At 35.8% G+C, this 21,031-nt stretch overlaps 1 protein-coding gene across 2 annotated transcripts; it reads right to left on the bottom strand.

Moving 5' to 3' along the window:
• Window positions 1-1,988: 1,988 nt before the first annotated feature.
• LOC306845687 (hippocampus abundant transcript 1 protein-like) lies at window positions 1,989-21,031 on the bottom strand. 2 transcript variants are annotated; one of them, XM_079378625.1, is made up of 12 exons: window positions 20,819-21,031; window positions 17,634-17,729; window positions 13,984-14,046; window positions 13,496-13,623; window positions 9,498-9,612; window positions 9,034-9,252; window positions 7,410-7,523; window positions 6,294-6,365; window positions 6,006-6,118; window positions 5,268-5,365; window positions 4,115-4,281; window positions 1,989-4,028 (listed from the first exon to the last, which is right to left on the bottom strand). In XM_079378625.1, exons 1-12 carry the CDS (start codon window positions 20,900-20,902, stop codon window positions 3,816-3,818), a joined length of 1,482 nt encoding a protein of 493 aa, XP_079234751.1. In that variant the 5' UTR covers window positions 20,903-21,031; the 3' UTR covers window positions 1,989-3,815. The 2 variants fall into 2 exon arrangements, with proteins under 2 accessions (XP_079234751.1, XP_079234752.1); XM_079378626.1 differs by having other exon boundaries at window positions 1,995-4,028; window positions 17,634-17,723; window positions 20,819-20,982.

The raw sequence follows: 21,031 nt of genomic DNA, 5'->3' as shown, positions 1-21,031 counted from the left end.
AAACAAACTCACTCAATGCACTTCAATCCACTTGCACATACTCTAACACATCATGCTGGCATTCACAACCCAAATATGACCTGACAGCACAGTCCCATGAGCTCTGAATTTTATGTTTAGCAGAATACACACCCGCTGAGGGTTAATGCTCAACCTCTGTCCTTAGTTAGCAAAGGGAAAAGGCTGAAATCTATACATATCTGCTTATAGAACGGGAAAGGAAACAGAACACTAGACTCTTGTCAGGAATTAATTTCAACAGAGATTCACCCCAAAGGTTCCTCCATGCATTGCTATGTAATGTAAATATATATGCTGATTGAGTATTGATCAGTCCTTTGTCTTTACCCTTCGGAGTCACACCAGCTGACAGTAGTGTCCTTCTGAAAACAGAATGTATCATTTTTCTGACCCCGTCCCTGTTGCACTGACCCTACAGCACTCTAATAGGTCTAATAGGATTACATGTGCTGAGGTTGCTTTGAAAAACAGTCCTGAGCCACTGTGTGAAACAGTTGCAGAGGCAATAGTTGCAGAGACAGTGCATTTAAAAGAATCTTGTAGATAAATGAAAAACTAAATGCAGGGCAGCAGTTTTAGTATCATTGAGATATTATACTATCTATTTATATGCATATTGATAAACATGTTTAATATATATGTTTTATTTCGGTTTACCTTTATTTTAAAGAACAAAAATATTTTTCACCGTTTTAGTTAACTAGAGTATATATATATATATATATATATATATATATATATGTGTGTGTGTGTGTGTGTGTGTGAGACCCAGGAGCACAAAACCTGTCATAAGTAGCACGGTATATTTGTTGCAAAAGCCAGCAATACATTGTATGGGTCAAATTTATTGTTTTTTTTTTAATGCCAAAAATCATTAGGAAATCATTAGTAAAGATCATGTTCCATTAAGATATTTTGTAAATGCCCTACCCTAAAGATATCAAAACTTAATTTTTGATTAGTAATATGCATTGCTAAGAACTTCATTTAGACAACTTTAAAGGAGATTTTCTCAATATTTTCAAATAGTTGTATCTCGGACAAATATTGTCCTATCCTAACAAACCATATATCAATGGAAAGCTTATTTATTCAGCTTTCAGTTCATGTATACATCTCCATTTAAAAAAAAAAAAAAAGAGCCTTATGACTGGTTTTGTGGTGCAGGGTCACCTATTTTATATATATATATATATATATATATATTAGATTTATAGATGTATATATATTTATTTATAGATTTATTATTTATAGATATATTTTTTAGTTTTAACTATAATAACTCAAATAAACGCGAATTAAGTGCAAGAAGAGCACTGCTCTGGTGTTACAAACTCTCACTCAGCTCTTCAAATTGTTTGTTTCTCACTTCTCATGTGTGATTCCACCTCCTTATCTGACACATTTCTGACACATGCTGCTGCTGTTGGTGGCGGCAAAATTACGCCAACTGCTAACTTTATGGTCTAAAACTATGGCATATACACCAGTGACCAGTAACCAATCCGCATCACGAAAGGCGAAAGAAACTTAAAACCACAGATGTCTTCAGCTGCATCACGTCCAGGTTGGTTATAAAGCTGTCCACTGCTGGCCTCTGGTGGATTAACATTGCGTTGTCTTTTACAAAGAAGTACAGATATGTCTTTGGAAATTTGAGTTCTAAAAAGCAGGAGGTAGATCTCAGGAAGACTATGATTACCCTAAAGCAGCACACATTTTTACAGACATGTCAGACTTGGCTACTGTCCCCAGATTTCAGATATTTTAGTCTGAATATAAAGAGCCTTCTCGTTGCCTGCTTTAAATGGCAACATTTTGTTAAACCCTGAACATTGCTTCTACTGAGACTTAAGAATAATCTTTTCATTTTAGCCGATAATAAAAATCAAAACCAAACAATCAACCAAAAAAAAAAAAAAAACTATCACTTTCTTTTTTTGTTGTTGAAGAAAACACAAAGACTTCAATATCAATAAACTTTTAATAAATAGTTTCTCATTAGTTTCTAATATTTACAACCGGTTCACCATTCACATATAATGTTTCTATTCTTTTAGAGCACATTTTAGGCACAAATTAATTGGCTTTTTTTTTTTCTGAGGCAAACACCAGATTTCTTTGCACATTAGTGGCAAGTGGATGAATTATGCAGGTAAAAACAAAAAAACAGGATGATAACCATCATCTGTTCCTTGCTAGGATATATGACAGATTTCCATTCAAGTTTGGTCATACAGATCAATGCAAAAATTCAGTCTGTTTTAAATAACATTTACATGGTTTTCAATGCTGTAAGAGAACATAAATGTTAGCTAAAAGAAGTTACAATGACTAAGCCTGTGGATCATCTTGTTGATTTGTCTTGAAAATAGTGAAAGAAAACCATACAAATACCAGAAAGTCAATAAAAACACAAAAGACAGAAATAAACTCTTAGGTATTGCACCTAAAACCAAATAAACAAAACCTAGACATTGGTTAAAAAAAACAAAAGTGATCTGAATGCACTTGAGGTTTTCTCTGAAAAAAAAAATAAAATAAAAAAAAACACGTTCATGATGAGATCTGATAAAAGTATTCGAAGTTTGTCTCACCAGAAAGAAAGAAGAGAAAAAAAAAAAAAAAAAAAAAAAAGCACCGCAATTAGAAATCAGCCACAAAATTTGGGGTCTAAATTTACAACGACGTGCCCAGAAAGCTCAGCTCTAATAGAAATACCACGTTTAGAGTCTAGTATAATACCACAGAACATTGTAACCTTTTACATCCTACAGTAGCAGCATGTGTGATATTAATTGACTGGATCTAGCGATGCTCATCCAATGACATGTAAGCTAATCCACCCACATCAGTGCTTGCGGTAATATGAAAACTAGGTATGCGGTCAGTAAGCTCGGAACCCTGCTAGCCTGTTGTAACATGGCAGTGCTGACGTTCACAGGGAGCTCTGGCGGTGAGGCGTACGATAAACGAGAATGAAATATGCGCAGACTCCGACAGGAGCGATACGATTGACCCTTCTCAGAGCGAAGTCTTCATCTAGGTTTGGTAATTGCAATAGAAAGTCACTTAAAGGCATCTTTTACTTCCCCTACATGAATTTTGACACCTCTCATGATAGAAAAGGAGAGGAAGTACAAACCATTTCATCTGATGTACAAGAACAGAAACTGTAGGTTGAAAGGGCATGATACTACAGCGATGACTACGTGAAATGACGCTGATGACCTTCTTTCTGACATTTCTTGGTTCCATTTCCTCTAGGATTCAAAGAGAAGACTCAATTTGTTGTATCTGTAGTACAAAACCAAGAAGAACCAGTAGAAAGCAGCACATCAAAAGTTAGCCTGTAACGTCACAACAGACACGTTCCCTATTGTTACAGTTACCAGGTCTTTGGACAAGGAACATTTATATAATTTATGTTGAAATTCTGAAAGAGAGAGAAAAACAAAACAAAGAAACAACTACGCAACAGTAAAAATTAGGAAAACCGTCACCAAGTCTGTATCGGCACACAACTGTGTCTGCTCGCATTTCCCTCACTTTTGCAAGGTAAAATGTCTTTAGCTCCACTTCCTGTTCCTCAAGGCCAAGGTCAGCTCCCTGGTGGCCCCGTTATGCACTTGTAAGATCTGCACCAGTTCCCACAGCTCGTTCTGCGAGGGAACAAGAGAGGACGGTGATGCCATCTTGTGTAAAAGGTGCACTGCACGTGTGCGTTTGGGGAGGTTGGGGTGGTGATTGTGAGGGGGTTTGGGGTCCGCTGCCCATCCCCCTCATCAGTGGGGTTATACGCTGCTGTCCTCCAGTAGAGGCTCCTTGCCCTCGCAGGGTCCGCCCTGCGAACTGTGTAAGTGGCTCTGTGCGCCGTTGTTGTGCTTCTTGTAGCTGCCGGGCCGCTGGTTGAGGGCATTGTGCTCTGGTATGAAGAGGGCAACCAGCAGGGACAGCAACACGGAGCACGCTCCGAACAGGAAGGGAGGGCCGGGGATGATGGCACTCTGAAGAGACACGGATAGAGAGAGATTTGTAGGTAGGTGCATGTTCTGTAATACAGAGAGATTTCTTAAAGCTCATCATCACTCACCTCATCTGTAGGGTTGGCCATGTTGGGTTTGGCACCCTTCTCCGGGCTCTCTGCGGGGTCCATTTCACTGAGCTCCACGTGGAAAAGGTAGAAGACGAAGCCGTAGAGCGCTGGACCCAGACCGTTACACAGACCTCGGATTCCCGTGATCATCCCCTGCACCACACCTGACACAGAAACAGGACAAATTGCATGAGAGCATTTTTCCAATCACTTCTTTAGAAAGTAAAAAGGTTACTTAAATACACATTATAATGCAACAATACACTCCCATTCAAAATTTAGCGTAATTTGTTTTGGAAGAAGTTCATACTTTGATTTAGCAAGGACACATTAAAGGGAAAGCCACCATTACAAAATGTTACAAAAAATTAATCCACAAAAATGTTAAGCAGCACAACGGTTCTCAAGATTGATAATAAGCAATGTTTCTTGAGAACCGAAGCAGCATATAAGAATGACTTCTGAAGAATCATGTAACACTGAGGACTGGAGTAATGGCTCCAATTCTATATTAAAATAGAAAAGTAGTTGTTTTAAATTGTAATAATTTCACAATATTACTGTTATACTGTATTTTTGATAGTAATAAATGCTGCCTTGTCAGAGTATTCCTTCAAAAACAGGTTTTAATCTGTAATTACCATCATTTTAGTTGTTAGTATTATTCTACATTTACACAAAATGTAGTATAAAATAGAATATAAAATAAAATGTATTTTACTATCAGTATAACATTAAAACTTAAATCAGCTTAGTATCAACCACATTTCGATACATCAATAATAATTCAACCAACTGCATAAGATCAGACAGTCATTACTGGGTTAAAAGTAAACTGCTTTATTCTGCACTGGCTGACTGTATATTATCCTGTTTATTACATGGCTATCAAATACATAAATGCACATAAAATATCAATGAGTTTAAATGACTATTACTTGAGACGAGATCGCATAATTACACAAGACATGAAACTAACAAAGCGTTGTTTTTGTCCACGGAATGCAGCGAATATTCCAAAGAGCGAAGTAATAATTAACAGTGGCTTATCATAATCATTCTGTGGCTAAGCTTAACTAAACGTGCCAGCCAGAGGATTGCGTGTGTGAATATTTTAAGATTGGACACTTTGTGGCTGCACGCATCTCACCTTGTTGGTCGGGGTCTGCGTTGCGGGACACTATGGCACTGATTGCTGGGAAGGTGATGCTGGACATAGCAGCAACGGCTCCAGCGGCCCACATCATCCTTAAGAAACAAATCAACCTTCAGATTCTCTCACACACACAGACTCAATCTGTTTCAGTTTACGTGCATGTGTAACTGGTTTCAGGAACACGCACTGATCCAAAACACACACTGTTGAGGTCATGTTTACTTGTCTATTTGAGTTCCAGCCAAGAGACACAGATAGATAACTTGCTGATAGCTTTCCTATAGTTCAAAGAGTAAGGCACGGTGCTAGCAATGCCAAGGTCACATGGTCGATTCCCAGGGAAAGAAAAAATAAAAAAAATACAAATTAAAAAAAATAAAAATGTGTATGTATATATATATATATATATATATATATATATATATATATATATATATATATATATATATATAGTACCCTGAATGCACTATGAATTTGCCTGGTAAATGTAAATTATGCTAGTAATGGCAGGATAAAAGGAGTTGACATCTTTTCTTGTATTTCCATTTTCCAAAATTATATTTTAGGAAAGTATCTAAGCTGGAAAACATCTAGTTCAAGTGCTTTAAATAAAGCTTATGAAATACCACAATAAATTCTGATTTCAAGTACAAATCAGATTACAAACTGAACTGTACCATGTGTAATGAAGAGTTTGCTGCCCTCTAGTGGGTTTATAGATGATCAACTCACCAGGGCTGGGAGCCAAAGCCGTACCAGGCCAGTTGTAGGATCTGAAAGCCGAGGCCTAACAAGATAGTGTTCTTATTCCCTATGGAACGCATCAGGATTCCCAGGACAAGCGTCTGCACAGAGAGAGGAACCATTACTCTGAAATCTTCACTGCCTTCCATTTACAACCGAACGCCTGACGCACTTGCACAGTGAGCAGATTAGTACAAATGCACACATGCTGTGCTGCTCTGAGTCAGGCAGTACAACCTTACAATGGAATGAGTGGAGAAAAGCCTGGAAACCAACCTGAGCCAAGATGGACAGGATTCCCACCACTGCAATGAAGGCAGCAACTGTTTCTGATGTAAATCTAATGACCTGGGAATTAAAGACAAAACTTGGGTAGTTGAAAATTTACAGAGTTTAAGACGATTTTATGACTTCGGTACTAAACATTCAACAAAGGAGAATTTTAGTTTGGGGGCAACAATCCAGTGGATCTAATTGTGCAAATGGTGTTATTTATATATTAACTAATATATCTGTTATTAGTATTTTAAATTACCTTTTATTTTTACATTTCATATAAAATGAAATATATATATATATAAAAAACATAACATATATAACACATATATACACACACACACACACACATATACATGTGTTTGTATACACATTATGTAAACAAAAAAATTTTTGGGATGCGATTAATCGTTTGACACCACTAAAAAATGATGAAAATATAAATTTTATTATAAGCTTTATTTCAATTAACAAATATGTGCTTTAAGTTTAATTTCTGACAGCAACACTGTTGTGAAACAAACCTCTGATTTAATAATGGAAAAACCCATTAACATCAACAGCAAACAGTGTCATTGATGCCATTGGCTTATTTGGATGTATTACCAGTCATTTAATTTCCAGTAACTGTCAGTTGGAAGGTGGAAGAAAACAAAGTCTTACATAATGATGTTTCTAAGAACTGCAGATGATCAGATGCAGGTGCATCAGGCCTGTGGTTTTGTATACATGCATCTCACAAAACCACACAACGCTCTGCTCTGAAATATAGGCAAATGGCCTTCTGCAAAATAGATGCACTTTAAGGAAGCTGAATGAGTTAAAAAAAAAAGTAAAAAAAAAAAAAAAAATCACATGACTATCTCAAGCAGTTAGAACAGTTACTTCTAATCTATTTACTTGGAGGGTGAGGGAAGCTATGTGAAGTATGACTCACGGATACGTGACTTATTTGCTTAAGCTACAACAAGGTTTGAGTGTTTGCATAAACGTCACGGTACATTCATGCTACCTGCAGTGAACAGCAGCTGCAACCTCAGAGATCCACGGTGCCAATACATAAGAGTTACAGATCTGTGTCTTTGTGGTATTGATACAAAAAGGTGTGAACTGTACCTGTCTGAGATACAGGAAGAAACTGGAATACTGTCCAGCCTCAGGCAGGTAAGACAGGAAGACTGTGATGCAGATCAGGAGAACCGTGGAGTCCTGGCCCACCTTACGCAAGGACTGTGAACAAGAGAGTCAGAGAGAACATGAGACTGAGGGAGGCGGACACTGAGAGAGAATGAGTGGGCAGCAGCACAGCAACATGATTCACTTAATAAGTGACAGACGACATCCTAGCTATTCTTCTTCAAATGCTTGCTGTTGTACAGCAGCTCAGGTTTGTTTTTTCACCATCAAAATGGCATCGACACTGGTAGTGATTTGAGGCAAACATGCAAAATGTTTCAGATGGGAAAATATAAAATATTTTATTTTAAAAAAATTTATTCAAATAATAACCATCATAATTTTTATCCATCAAAACTTAGCATGAATAATTGGGTCATATACACACACTATTGTTCAAAAGATTGTGGTCGATATTTTCTTTATATTTTTAAATAAATATCTTTAATGCTTATCAACTATGTATTTGTTTACAGTAAAAACAGTAATATTGTGAATTATAATAATTTAAAATAACCATTTTCTATTTAAATATATTTTAAAATGTAATTTAAAGTTTAATTTTCAGTTGCTATTACTCCAGTCTTCAGTGTCACAAAAGAATGTTAAACATTCTGATTTAATGCTCAAGATGCATATTATCAAAGCTGAAAACAGTTGTACTGCTTAATATTTTTGTGGAAACATTTATTCTTTGAATGAGAACATGTAAAAAGTAGCATTTATTTTAAAAATACATATTTTTGTAACATTATAAATGTTTTTACTGTCACTTTTGATCAATTTAATACATCCTTGCAGAACTAAAAAAAATAAATAAAAAAAATTTTAATGTAGTTTTCCAAAAAAGAGGGTATATTAATTTATTCACAGTTTATTGTTTATATTTTAATTAATTATTCATAGCCATCAATTGAATATTGATAAACTATGATACATACTGAATATTTATAAACCACATAAACTATGGCTGCTTTCATTAGCTATGTTTCTATCCAAAGTTACGAATTAAACTTATGCCCAAAATTGGAATGTCGCATAAAGCAAACATTTGATTAACTCGCGCTAAATATCACAAAGAAAAATGTAATTTGTTGCAGGAGGAGGAGGCACTGTATATAATAATTTTAGTATACAATAAACTACGAGCTTCAAAGCGCGCAGACAAAACATGGTCATGTTATCTTATGTTCGGAGCCTGCTATTTGGGAACGCAGTTCTGGGAGTTATAACGAAACGCTGACGAGAGTTTGCTCAAGCATTTTAGAATGACCACAATGGCAACTAGATCGGTCTGCTGGTTAGTCAAGTTATCCCATCGCAAAGTCACGTCTTTTTTTATGTGCCTTAAATTTATTTGGTAAAAGTGTTTCCATCATCATTTATGTGCATGTTTTCTTACCGGATAAGAAATTTATCCTACTTAGTTGAGTTTTTTTAATGCGCATTTTTAGAATATCTTGCCGTTTCCATCTAGTGTTTTATTTTTATTTTTTATGCGATATCCCAAAATGTGCATAAAAATAGATGGACAGAAATATAGCCATTGACATCAGTGACTCACTGCAAAGGGGTCTGCCTGCTCCCAGGAGATGGGGGCTCCCCATGAAGCTGGTCTCATCTTCTCAGGCAAGGACTCAGGAACCGCTACCAGGATAAAACAGATGTCGAGCAGAGCAATGGCTGTGGCAAGGATCACCACCAGAGTATCTCCATATGCCGCTGAGATGTAAGCACCGATCGCTGGGCTCGTCACCAAACTGGCTGCAAAAGTGGCCGATACCTATGGGAAAGCACCGGAATCTTGAGATTAAACAACTGCGCTGACCACAAGGGAAATATTCACCAATGCAATTAACACATTAATTTCTTATTTGCAGGGCACAAAAACGGAAACCGCAGATGGCTGTTAAAACAGGAAACCAATATCCGCCAAAGCGCTACAAAAAAGTAATTGCTGTTGCACATATGCTGTGAAGTCAGGTTACAACATCAAAAGTAAGTCATGAATCATGGTTCTCTTCTCACCAAGCCATATGCTGTGCTTCTTTCATGCTCCTGAGTGATATCAGCCACATATGCAAAGATCACAGAGAAAGTGACCGCAAACACACCAGACATGGAGATCACTGCAAAGTACCACCTGTGGGATCAGACAGAGAGAATGAGAAGATCTCCAGAAAAATGCTTAAATTAAATGCTTAAACAACTTGATATTAGTAAACATTTAACTTTAAAATAACTGTACATGACATTTACAACTTTGGCATAAGCTCAAAAATAGCTTCTCACTATAAGATTAAACTCACAACAGCATGTATATATTAGTGCTGTCAAATGATAGATTGCGATTAATCGTATCCAAAATAAAAGTTTGTTTACATAATATATGTAGGTGTACTGTGTATATTTATTGTATATATTTTGAAAATATTTACATATATACACACACATTTATATATTTATACTCCTATACTTTATATTATTATTTAATATATTAAAGTAAAATTTCTTTAAAAAAAAAAATAAAATAAATAAATAAATAAATAAATAAATAAATAAATAAATAAATAAATAAATAAATAAATAAATAAATAAATAAATAAATAAATAAATAAATTAATTAATTATATATATATATATATATATATATATATATATATCAGGGCTCCAGACAAAAAAATCGAGTAAGGAGCCATTGGCTCCTATAAAAGAAAAACTTAGGCGCCAAATTATTTTTTTAAGTGCCACAGAATAAAAGTGGTTTATTTTATTATTATCATTTTATTTTTCCCCCCTATTTTAACATTTCAATCATTTTGTCATGTGTTTATGTCTTATCTTTTCTAGGCTTTATCAGCATTTTAATCCATCTTGTAGATGATCAGGTCGACCGGGGGACTAAGGTTCACTTAAAGTGTGAATTAAATGTCTTTTACAACTTGAAATATACAGTCACAAAGAATTGTTCGTTACACAGAATCTGTAGCAATATCATGGACCATAAGCATCACTTGGCAACTGAGTGCAGTGCATCCTATAAATGTTGTCACGTCTTTCACACATTCAGTCTGTTTTTCTTCATTAGTAAAATGCAATTTTATAGGAGGAGTTGAATCATGTACAACAGAATAAGTAAAAATATTAATATGCAACAGCGCATGAATATAGCAAAACGCTCCTCTTTATAGTTATTTTTCTAGCTGACTGATGAGTTTATGGACACTGAGTGGTTATTCTGAGGTAAATGTATTGCAATGCAATGTTTACAAGCTTTATACATTTCCTCAGTTTGAAACAATGAGCTTTTACATAAAACATTTCAGTAAGTTGTACTATAGGCTTTCTTATTGCCTACCTTTTGATCATGTTCATTTCATACTATAGTAGTAAATGGAAATATATAATGGGTTCACTTGCTGCTTTAACTGAGGTGCTAAAGAGATCGCGCCTGAGCATTAAGTGCGATACTCTCCGCTCGCGCGATCCGGACGCATACACGGACCGTGTGGACGCGGGGTGCTGGTGTTTATATTACCCAAAGTGTGCGCTTGTGGTCCGCATTAAAGAGCACCCAAACCGCATCATTTGAATTTCCTAGCATTTTAAAGCTGATACTTTGTTTATTAAAAAGTAAGACAGCACAAAGCTTTTTGCGATTACTGGATGGCAAGTGCGCTTCAAATAACAGGAAGTCCATGCATTAACAGAACACAGCATATAGACTAAGATCTCGATAAGAAGATCGACCGGACAAGTGTAAATGCATCTGGTTGTTGAAACCACATATGGTAATTTTACTCCTCCCATAATATTAAAATAATAGACGTGTGAGAGCGTTTTATAGCCTATATGGCATGTTATAGTCAGATATGACAGCGCAATGCAACACGCATCACCGCGGATGAGTAGCGGAGTATTTCTTCAGCAAGAGACGCGCAAACTGAATGAACCTGAAAGTAAGCCGCAGACGCTCAACACACAATCTTCTTCATTAAAAGTAGCGAGACTAGCCTATCTTTCCAGTGCTGATGCCGCGCGCTCTCTTGATATTGAAATTAGCTGATAATTAATAAAATTATCCATTGCTTTCATTGACGTGAACTCCGTTATATTTGCATATGAAGCGGGAATTGAAGAACGGATTTATATCCGTTTTGCGAAGACACATTTATGTGGCCAAGTGTAAATGGGGAAACGTTTTAACAAATCATATAGATATCCGATCAGAGAAAATGCATGAAGTGACCAGGTGTAAACAGGCCCTTTCAGGTCTCTCTCACTGCGTTCAGCAGACTGTGTGCGGCAGAGACGAGGACTGTTTGAAACTCTTTTCAGTAAAACTTTGATGCGCATCGTCTTATGTAAGTTTAATACGTGAACATAACAAAAGATGTGAGCGCAAAACAATCGGGAAAAAAGTCCGTTCATGCAAATTATATATAGTCGCCAGTGGCGACCTCAGCAAGAACTTCACTCGCAAATTAATATTTTTGGTCGCAAATGCGACCATTTTAGTCGCAGTTTGGAGCCCTGTATATATATATATATATATATATATATATATACACACACACACACACACACACACACGTCTTTGTATTTAATATACACATTATGTAAACACTTTTATTTTGGATGCAATTAATCGTTTGACAGCACTACTAATGTGTGTATGCATGTATGTATGAGTATTATTCTACCCAGACACAATGACACATTTTATCAACATATTAAAGAATATTGTCTTTCACATTACATTAAATCCTTAATTTTCTTTATTAAAAATAATATTTTTCCCTTTTTTTTTTTTTTTTTTTCTTTAATTGCAATATACAACGTTTCTTGAAGATTTTTGTGAAATTAACTTACTAAACTAATACTAATCTCTGCAGAAGCATCCTGGCTATGTTGCCTATAGAGCTGTGACATTATTCCTAAATATGTGCCAAGAAAGCATTTGTAATGTTAAGGTGTAGGTGATCTAGGTTTTTTATGAGCAGTCAAAGTGAAGTCTATAGTGGGTGATTCTCGAGTCTTTGCCTGTCTGCATTGGTCTTCATGTAAGAGATGTACTAGGGCTGGGCGGTATATCGAGTTTGTACGATATATTCTTTATAAGTGATATGATATGAGGCAATACCGTTTATATCGATACAGTAGTTTGAAAATGAGCGCATCTAAAAATACAGTGGAGGACACAGACTGAGCTACTGTGGCGAAAGTGCATAATACAATTTGTTCTAAACACGTGACAAACTTTATATAAAGGGTTTTAAAAAAAAAAAAAATTGTAAGATATAGAAGCTTATAGTTTAGTTTCAGTTTAAAACTTCTCTAACAGAAAGGCTGCGTGTGCCACTGACAGAGACTCGCGCTGTTTAATTTGTTTGAGATGTGCTGTTTTCCTAAATGCATAACTTCCATTTCACAGGTATATTCTCCATCTATAAATGTTAGAAACCATGGAAATATTTCCATTTTGCTATCAGAAGTGCATGAGCCTTCTGCTTTGAGATTCTCCGCTAAACTTCAGAGTTCATTGAACGAGCGCCGCCGTGCGCCAGACAGAGCGCAATGAAATAGGAGCGCTATAATTCTGACTAAAATACACATTTTGCTGAAATATTTGTAGTTGAACAATAAATTTGTCATATGTAGAATTTTAAACCTACAAGTAAGTGTATTTGTATGATAGCACTATCTGTAAAGTGACTGTAATGGGGCTAATCAAAACAGCCTTTTTACTCAATTAGTCTGTGCTTTATTATTTTCATTTTTAGTTTAGTAAATTTAACTTCTGCTTTAAAAGCATTTTTTTTTTTTTTAGATTGCAATGTTACAATGTTAGAATCTAATTTTAACCCTTTTTAACAATTTATGGTGGAATTCACTTTTATTTGTTTAATCCAAATACAAAAGTGTGGAAAATACAGAGATATATACCATATACCAAAAAAAAAAAATCAGCCAAAAAAAAATTTAGATATTAATTTTTGCTCATATCGCCCAGCCCTAAGACGTACCATGGGCTGATCTTCAAGAGAGGGATGGGAGCGCAGGTGAAGAACACCGTGAGCAGCAGGAAGGACTTCCGGCCCCACACATCTGATAGAGCACCGATTAGTGGAGCACTCAGAAAAGACAGCAGGCCCTGAGTGAATACAAAGGCACATGACTCCCTTAGATGACACATTTACTTTAAAGTTATGAAAACATCAGAATGACATGATCAGATAGAGCTTGTCAGGATGTGATAAACTTGATATTTGACAGTAACACTTGGGTTAGGCTGATCACAGGATCTTGTTCACTGGTCAGATTTAAAAATGGTACATTATGTACCCACTTCACCGTATTTAGGGGTATCACTGCGTGACCAGGGCTTATCATGAATAAACATGGCAACCGAAAGAGCAGCGAGCTTCAATCATGACTTATCTCTTCTCACATCAGTAAGGGAACAGAGGAAAAAACACTAGTAAAAAGTGTACAGCTGGAGTCAATGTCCTACCTTGACACCATGAATAAGTCCGTTCATCAGGAACGTGTGCTGGGGGAATGTCTGATGTAACACCTGAAACGAAAACACAGATTGACCATAAATGTTTGCTGTAAACTGATAATCGGTTGGCTACAAAATAACCATGAGCTGGTAATTATTCACTAGCTTTACTCTCAGACAGAACTCAAAGAAGCACTGCTACTGGGTAACAATAAGGATTGGGTGATTCATCACAATATATTTACACAGACTTTGCCCACAACATAAAAGTATGCAACATCATGAACCTTACAATGATTTTAATGCACATTTACACTCATTTCAAAATTAATCTCGCTCTCATGAGTATAAGAGATGCTTTAATAAGCTCTTATTTAAACTTCCAATTTCAATGAAACATTTAAAAACTGACTTTGTTTATTATGTATTGTTATATCAGTGCATATATAATCACAACATGATAAATTTGATTGTACTTGTCAACAACAAACAAGTTTGATTAAACAGAACACAAAAATAATGAATATATACATTTCTCTCTCTACTTATGTGCTCTGAAAATGCTTACATGTTCACTAACACCATCAAACAGCTGTAAACATACAACAATCCATTTCCACATTAAAAATTATTAATAGGGTAGAAAAACGTCTGTAATCTGTAATGCCCGTGTCAAATACCCAAGCTGTCCACAAGCCAAGTTTGCTGCATGATCCAAAAGCTCATTTGTTTTTCCAGATAAATGATGAGTGTCATTTGTTATTGTTGCTTTTCTTTGTGAAGGTTACAAAATAACCACCTCAAGTACAGAACATGTTTTGACTTTGACAATGAAATAACCAACCTATAATAAAGTACAAGACAAGGCTGTATTAAAACAGCAATGTTACTCGTGCATTCTGAGAGGTGAACTGCTTTCTATTTGAGGCCGAGCACAAGTCATTGCCGTTGATGGCAGGTGCAGGCCTCTAACTGGAGCATTGATCCCCACAGCTGGATTAATCATTAAACTCACTGTATACAACAATGTCAATGTTTTACATATGTACATAAGTGTACATAAGAGATCTGTTCTTTTATGATTGGGAGACAAATCAATTGACCTGTATTCAAATTCAAAGACAAAGTCTTCAGTTCCAAGAGGTCCAAAGTCTAACAGGGAACATTAAGCTTTACTTATAAAGCAGCATTGTCGATTCTTGATTCTGCAAGGCTAAAAAAAAAGGCATTTCTTTTCTATAACTGCACAGCTATAACAGACTTTATTAAAAGAGAAAACTAACTGGTTATTGGCAATTCAGTGTTGATGGTCTGTTGTAAATGACTTCTTGTGTATTGTCATGCTTGTATATAGGTCAGATTCATACAATGAGCGTGGAAATGTAAACAGGCTAACAAACCCACAATGCACCAGTGGAAAAAACTAACAAAAAACCATTAAACTGAAATGAGTAAAAAAAAAAAAGATTGTTTCTTCACTTTTGCTTTGTTTCAATTGTTCTTTTCTCATTTAAGAAATGATGGGTGATTTTGAATTGTACTGAAATGTAATGGTACTTTTCCCCACTCTAAATGTCAGAATGAATGCTGTGAACAGAGTGTTCTGTTGGGAGATGAAAACAAAGCATGTGAACACATTTCACCTGCGGTGTTAATTTGATATGACACTCAGATTTTTGGGTGCGCTGAAGCAGAGCTCGATTGCACTGTCTGAAAGAGCAAAACTGTGCCTCTCACTGAGACATAAGTCTTGTCAGCGCGGCGTACAGCTGGAAGGGTTTGCTAGGCTCGTTAGTGCTTCAGTATTAGAGGCTACTAATCAAATAAAAGGCCAGAGCACAGAGGCGACTTTCTGGCTCAACTGCACCAACTAAATGCAAATCCTCCTGCCAAATTAGGAAATGAGGACAATGAAGGGTCAAATTAGGAAATGAGGACAATGAAGGGTCAAATTAGGAAATGAGGACAATGAAGGGTCAATTTATTCATATATGAGATATTAAGCAACTAGGGTCTATTTAAATTTCAGCCACTAACAACAGCCAGTTATATAACCTAAAAAAAACGGATCACTAGTATTATTACATTATAATTAAGTTACATTACTTTTCTATTTTAACACAATTTACATTACAAATAAGCATGATGTTCACATTTTTATTTAATAATGACAATTTAAAAAAAAAAAAGTCAAAATCCAATTTCAAAAGATTAAATATATATATAAAAAAAAAGCAGATTTCAATTTGTTCTCAGATTTCTGTATGCTGTGGCTGATAAATAATATCAAGGCTCATATTATAAATCTATATGGTTCTGTTAACGACAGAACAGGAAGTGGTTAATTCAGCAGAAAATGCCAATATTTGCTGATACTGATACTGTAACAGATACAGTGCACCGTACATCCCTAGAAACAACCCTACAAAATAAACAACCAAGACAACAAACCTGGACACATTTGATACCTTAATTTAATAGCAGTAAGATTAAATCTTATATTTTTAGTCTTATATTTACACTACCAGGTCAGTAAGTTTGCAATGCAGTTAAGAAATTAACAATGCTACAAAAGATTTCTATTACCATTTATTTAATTTTTACTTTTTATTCACTAAAGAATTTTGAAATATATGCATCATGGTTTGCACAAACATTAATCAGCACAACTATCAACATTGATAATAATACGAAATATTTCTTGTACACTAAATCAGCATAATGGATTTCTGAAGGATCATGTGACACTGAAGACTGGAGTAATGGCTACTGAAAACTTGACTTTGCTGCTACTACTATTACAATAATAAACTACATTTTAAATATATTAAATAATATAATAATATAATCCACAATAACTGTTTTACTGTGTTTTTGATCAAAAATTGCAGCCTTGAGAAAAAATAAAAAATAAATAAATTATTGACCCCAAACTTTTAGATGGTGTATATGGGTGTGTGTGTGTGTGTATACGATCAAATACATTTAAATGCATATTAATATGTATTGAGCTTGGTCCAGATTTCGCTCTAAGGGGTCACTGACTTGTACTGAGAGTCAAACCCAACACTACTTTCAATTCATGCATTATTCAAAAAAAGGAAGCTGCAATTCCACTTTGCATGCAGTGTAAATCTTAAGGAAACACTGGTTACAAACGGAGCCACGGATCACTTCGAGACAAAAGGTTTTGCAAATAGCACTTTGTGCAGCATGCGGTGACTGTACTGGATACAGCGTCAACAATAGTATCGTGCTGACCAGCATAAAAACAACTGGCACAAACTTACAAAGTAAATCACAGGTTCAGCTTCATTTACAACCACGTGGCCTGACAAACCCTCCAGTTAGCCTTCAGAATAAAAAGGTCATTATTAGCATGACGCCGTTTGATGTTGTTTTAATCTGGCTGGGTCCATTATACTCCGCAGACACAATCAACTAAAACTGAGTGCATCATTCTGCCCTCTCCATTTGATCAGGATTCATTTATTCAGAAATTTGTACAAGGCTCCTCAGATCCGGGCAATGGGAAATGTCACTCCTTGTTATGGATACAGAAGGAAGGAAGGAAGGAAGGATGAATGCAAACATTCATTGCTCATTATTCGCTCTGATCTGAAACTGTGAATGTGGGCGATGAAGCAAAACTGGTTTACCGTAAGCATGGGAGTGGTGAGCAGTCCCCAGGCGAAGAACTCCAGGAAGATAACCACCACCGCATGGTAGACACTAGGCTCTCCAATCCCCTGTGGCTAAACAAGGAGGATTTACATTACTAATAATGTTACTACAAACAAACAAAATACAGGCTGTAATGTGAACAACATGGATAAAGGAAGCAATAAGGAGGAAGTTTGGACAAGAGAAATAGGAGAAGGCATGCTATACAAACATAATATATTTGATTTAACAGATGTTTTATCATCATTTATTATCACTAAATAAACAAGATCCCAGTTTGCAATAACAGGGTCCAAAGGGCCTACAATGCTAAACTCATTATCTAACACTTACTTGCACTTTATCTAGCGCACTGCAAAAGCTTTCACTAAACCAACCCATAAAAGACCAAAACTGCCTTGCCATACCCTTATTGAAAGTATGCAAGCTGAACATCGGATGGGACTTAATGGTACGCAAGAAAGCCTGCACTCCTGTGTAAAATACCCTGCAGACTGAGCTCAATGCTACAGATCATTAGAAAAGGGGTAGAGAAAGAGCCGTGGTCTGTCAAAGCGGTTAACTCTGAAAACATCTTGAATTTATTTGTAAAAGCTCTCAATTAACAGGCGAGTTTGAAGAGCTGTTGATACTAGGGATGCATCGATCCGATAATCAGGATCGGTATCGGCTCCGATGCGGTCATTTTCTGCGGATCGGGTATCGGTCAGACGGTCCAAATCCGATATTGTGCGCATACTATTCTGTGTTATTGTTGAGCCCCACGAAAGCACAAAAACATTAGAAAGCTCCATAAAGTTTTCGTGCACTATATTTCAAGTGTTCTGAAGCTGTTCCATAGTTTAATCTGAGGTACAGATGAATATTTAAGTCTTTAAATTCAAGTTCAGATAAACTCTTCTCTGCCGCGGCTGTCTGTCATCCTCCGTTCAGCGATCAAACTACGTGTCGCGTTCGGTTACTACAGTCAAACTCTCTTCAAGAGCGCACAGTTACTGAGGTTTAAAACTATTAAAAGAAAAGGATTATTAAACGTACGCACAGATTTAATACACTACGCATCAATATCTCTTCCCTTTGTACTTTGAACGTTTATATGCGGACTCAGAGTGACTCCGTGTTGCTTGAAGCGCATCATTCTGCGCACGGGATGCACATAAGCGCTTTCTGCTGCTCTATATTGGAGTCTTACTTATAATACTTTTGCGTAATGAACGATTATTAACAGTCTTTCTTGTTCTGTCCTATCATATGTTTCTGCCTTCATTACTGTGCTATAGATTTAAAAGAAATGCATTTTAATTTTATAGTAGCATATATATTTATATATAAATGTATTTGCTTGTTTTTTCATGAATGTATTTTACAACAATTCAAAGAGCAATGTGTATAATTTCACCAGATTTAGTCCTACACTTATTCACTTTTATTTGTAAATAAAAATGTTTCACTAGGTTTTATAAAATTATTGTGCACCCATGATTTTTCTAGAGTATCTTTTGTTGTATTATAAAAAGTTTATAATAGTATTTTTGTCATAGATTATGATTACATATTTTTTCATTTGTTAATTTTCATTAAAATGAAGTTATCTATATGTAGTAGATTGGGTTTAACACACAAAAGAGTAACACACACAGAAGTATAGAAACATCGATTTAAAAAAAAACTGTTGGTATCGGATTGGATCGGTATCGGCAGACACTCAGAATTTTCAGGATCGGATCGGATCGTTGCATCCCTAGTTGATACCTAGAGCTATTGTGTCAAATGTATAAACTGATTTCCAGGAGTCTCAAGCTAATCACTTGTACAACAATAAGTCTATGATTAGAGATCTCTTGTTATGTAAAACTTGTATATGGTACAGTGTAAAACCATCTTACACTTCTTGGAAAATGTGTAGTGTGTTCAAATTACATAGGAGAGGTCAATGAAAAAATATTTACTTCCATAGCAAACATATAATTTAGCATGGTACAAAATTACCATTCAACTCAGGGGGTTTGTGACGCGAGTTGATAAAAACCTAATCATTAATTAAACTCGATGTAACATTGAAATAAACAAACGGGCCTGCACAGTTAATCAAATTTAAACTTAAATAAATAGTTATAGCTTATCTAACCATAATCATCAAAACAAAGGCTGCAATTTAACTGAAGTGTCGCATTTGGAAATGCAAAGGCAGGAGGTTCACTTTATTTACATTCACACAATTTCCAACATTTTTGTGGACAGAAGTCCAGTGCTTTTTAGCAATATTAAATAAAAAAAATTACATGTTAAAAGCTTTTGGGTTTAAATGTTTGAAAATGAGGAAAAATTAAGACTTTTGTTAACTTAGAACCCTGCATTAGACCATGCACACAAGCACAGGTTTCAAATACATGCACAAAACACCATGATTTCAGTGTATAAAACTAAATTTAGTTTTACTTTATAATTAATCTTAATGCCCTTGTAGTCTTTTCAGACATTTGTGAGTTTAGGGCCTTTAAAATGTATTGAAAAGCGTTTCCTTAATAGACAATGGTGCCACAGACTATACAGTAACGTTATATCGTGGGAATACTTGATCCATTCAAATTTGACAGTCCATTAGCAGCTTTCTTGACATTTTAAGCCCAAATCGACTCTTTTTAAAATCGTTTTACACCATGATAAAACCATAAAAACTTCATTTTAATAGAGAACACATCAGGTGAACTGTCGAACAAAACATGTCATAAAAAGCATGTAGATTTCTATCCTGATGGGACACCCACTTCTGTCACTGGTGGTCACCATAAAGACCATTTCTCTTACTAAATTATTAATTATCCTAATTTCAAGCTTCCAGTTTCATTTCCAAGTTTTAAGCATAAGGTAACTCACGCGATGTCAAAACGCAAGCCATGATTGATCTGGTTGGCTTTCTCGCCAGCTGGCTTGTTGTTTTGACTGTTGGCTGCCTAATGAAACTATTGTCTCTCACAAATTACTGTTCATTTCTTCTCGTAAGAAAGAAAATACGAGTTTACATCACGAAACCAGAAGGTGTCTGACAGGTTGCAATCGAAACGATGAGCTGTTACCGCTCATCCTGTAAAAACACTTGCTTAGCTTGCTAGCCCTGACTAGCATATGGGTAACTGCCACAAAGAAATGTTTTACTCACAGTGCCTCCATCTTTAATTATGATTTTCTTGGCTAGAAGAATGCTGCGGTTCAGCCGCTTTTTCTTCTTTTTCTCTCCAGTCATTGTTAACTTATATCCATTCTTGTTTGTGGGAGATGTGCCTGCGAGGTGTGGCTAAATATTACAGTTTACCGTTAGCATCCACGCTAAGATATGCGACTTCCTGTCCTCAGTCCTCGCTCTCAGGAGTCC

Source organism: Barbus barbus (genome assembly GCF_936440315.1).
Source record: "Barbus barbus genome assembly, chromosome: 26".
Taxonomy (NCBI): domain Eukaryota; kingdom Metazoa; phylum Chordata; class Actinopteri; order Cypriniformes; family Cyprinidae; genus Barbus; species Barbus barbus.
This window is presented reverse-complemented; position numbering and strand designations above follow the sequence as displayed.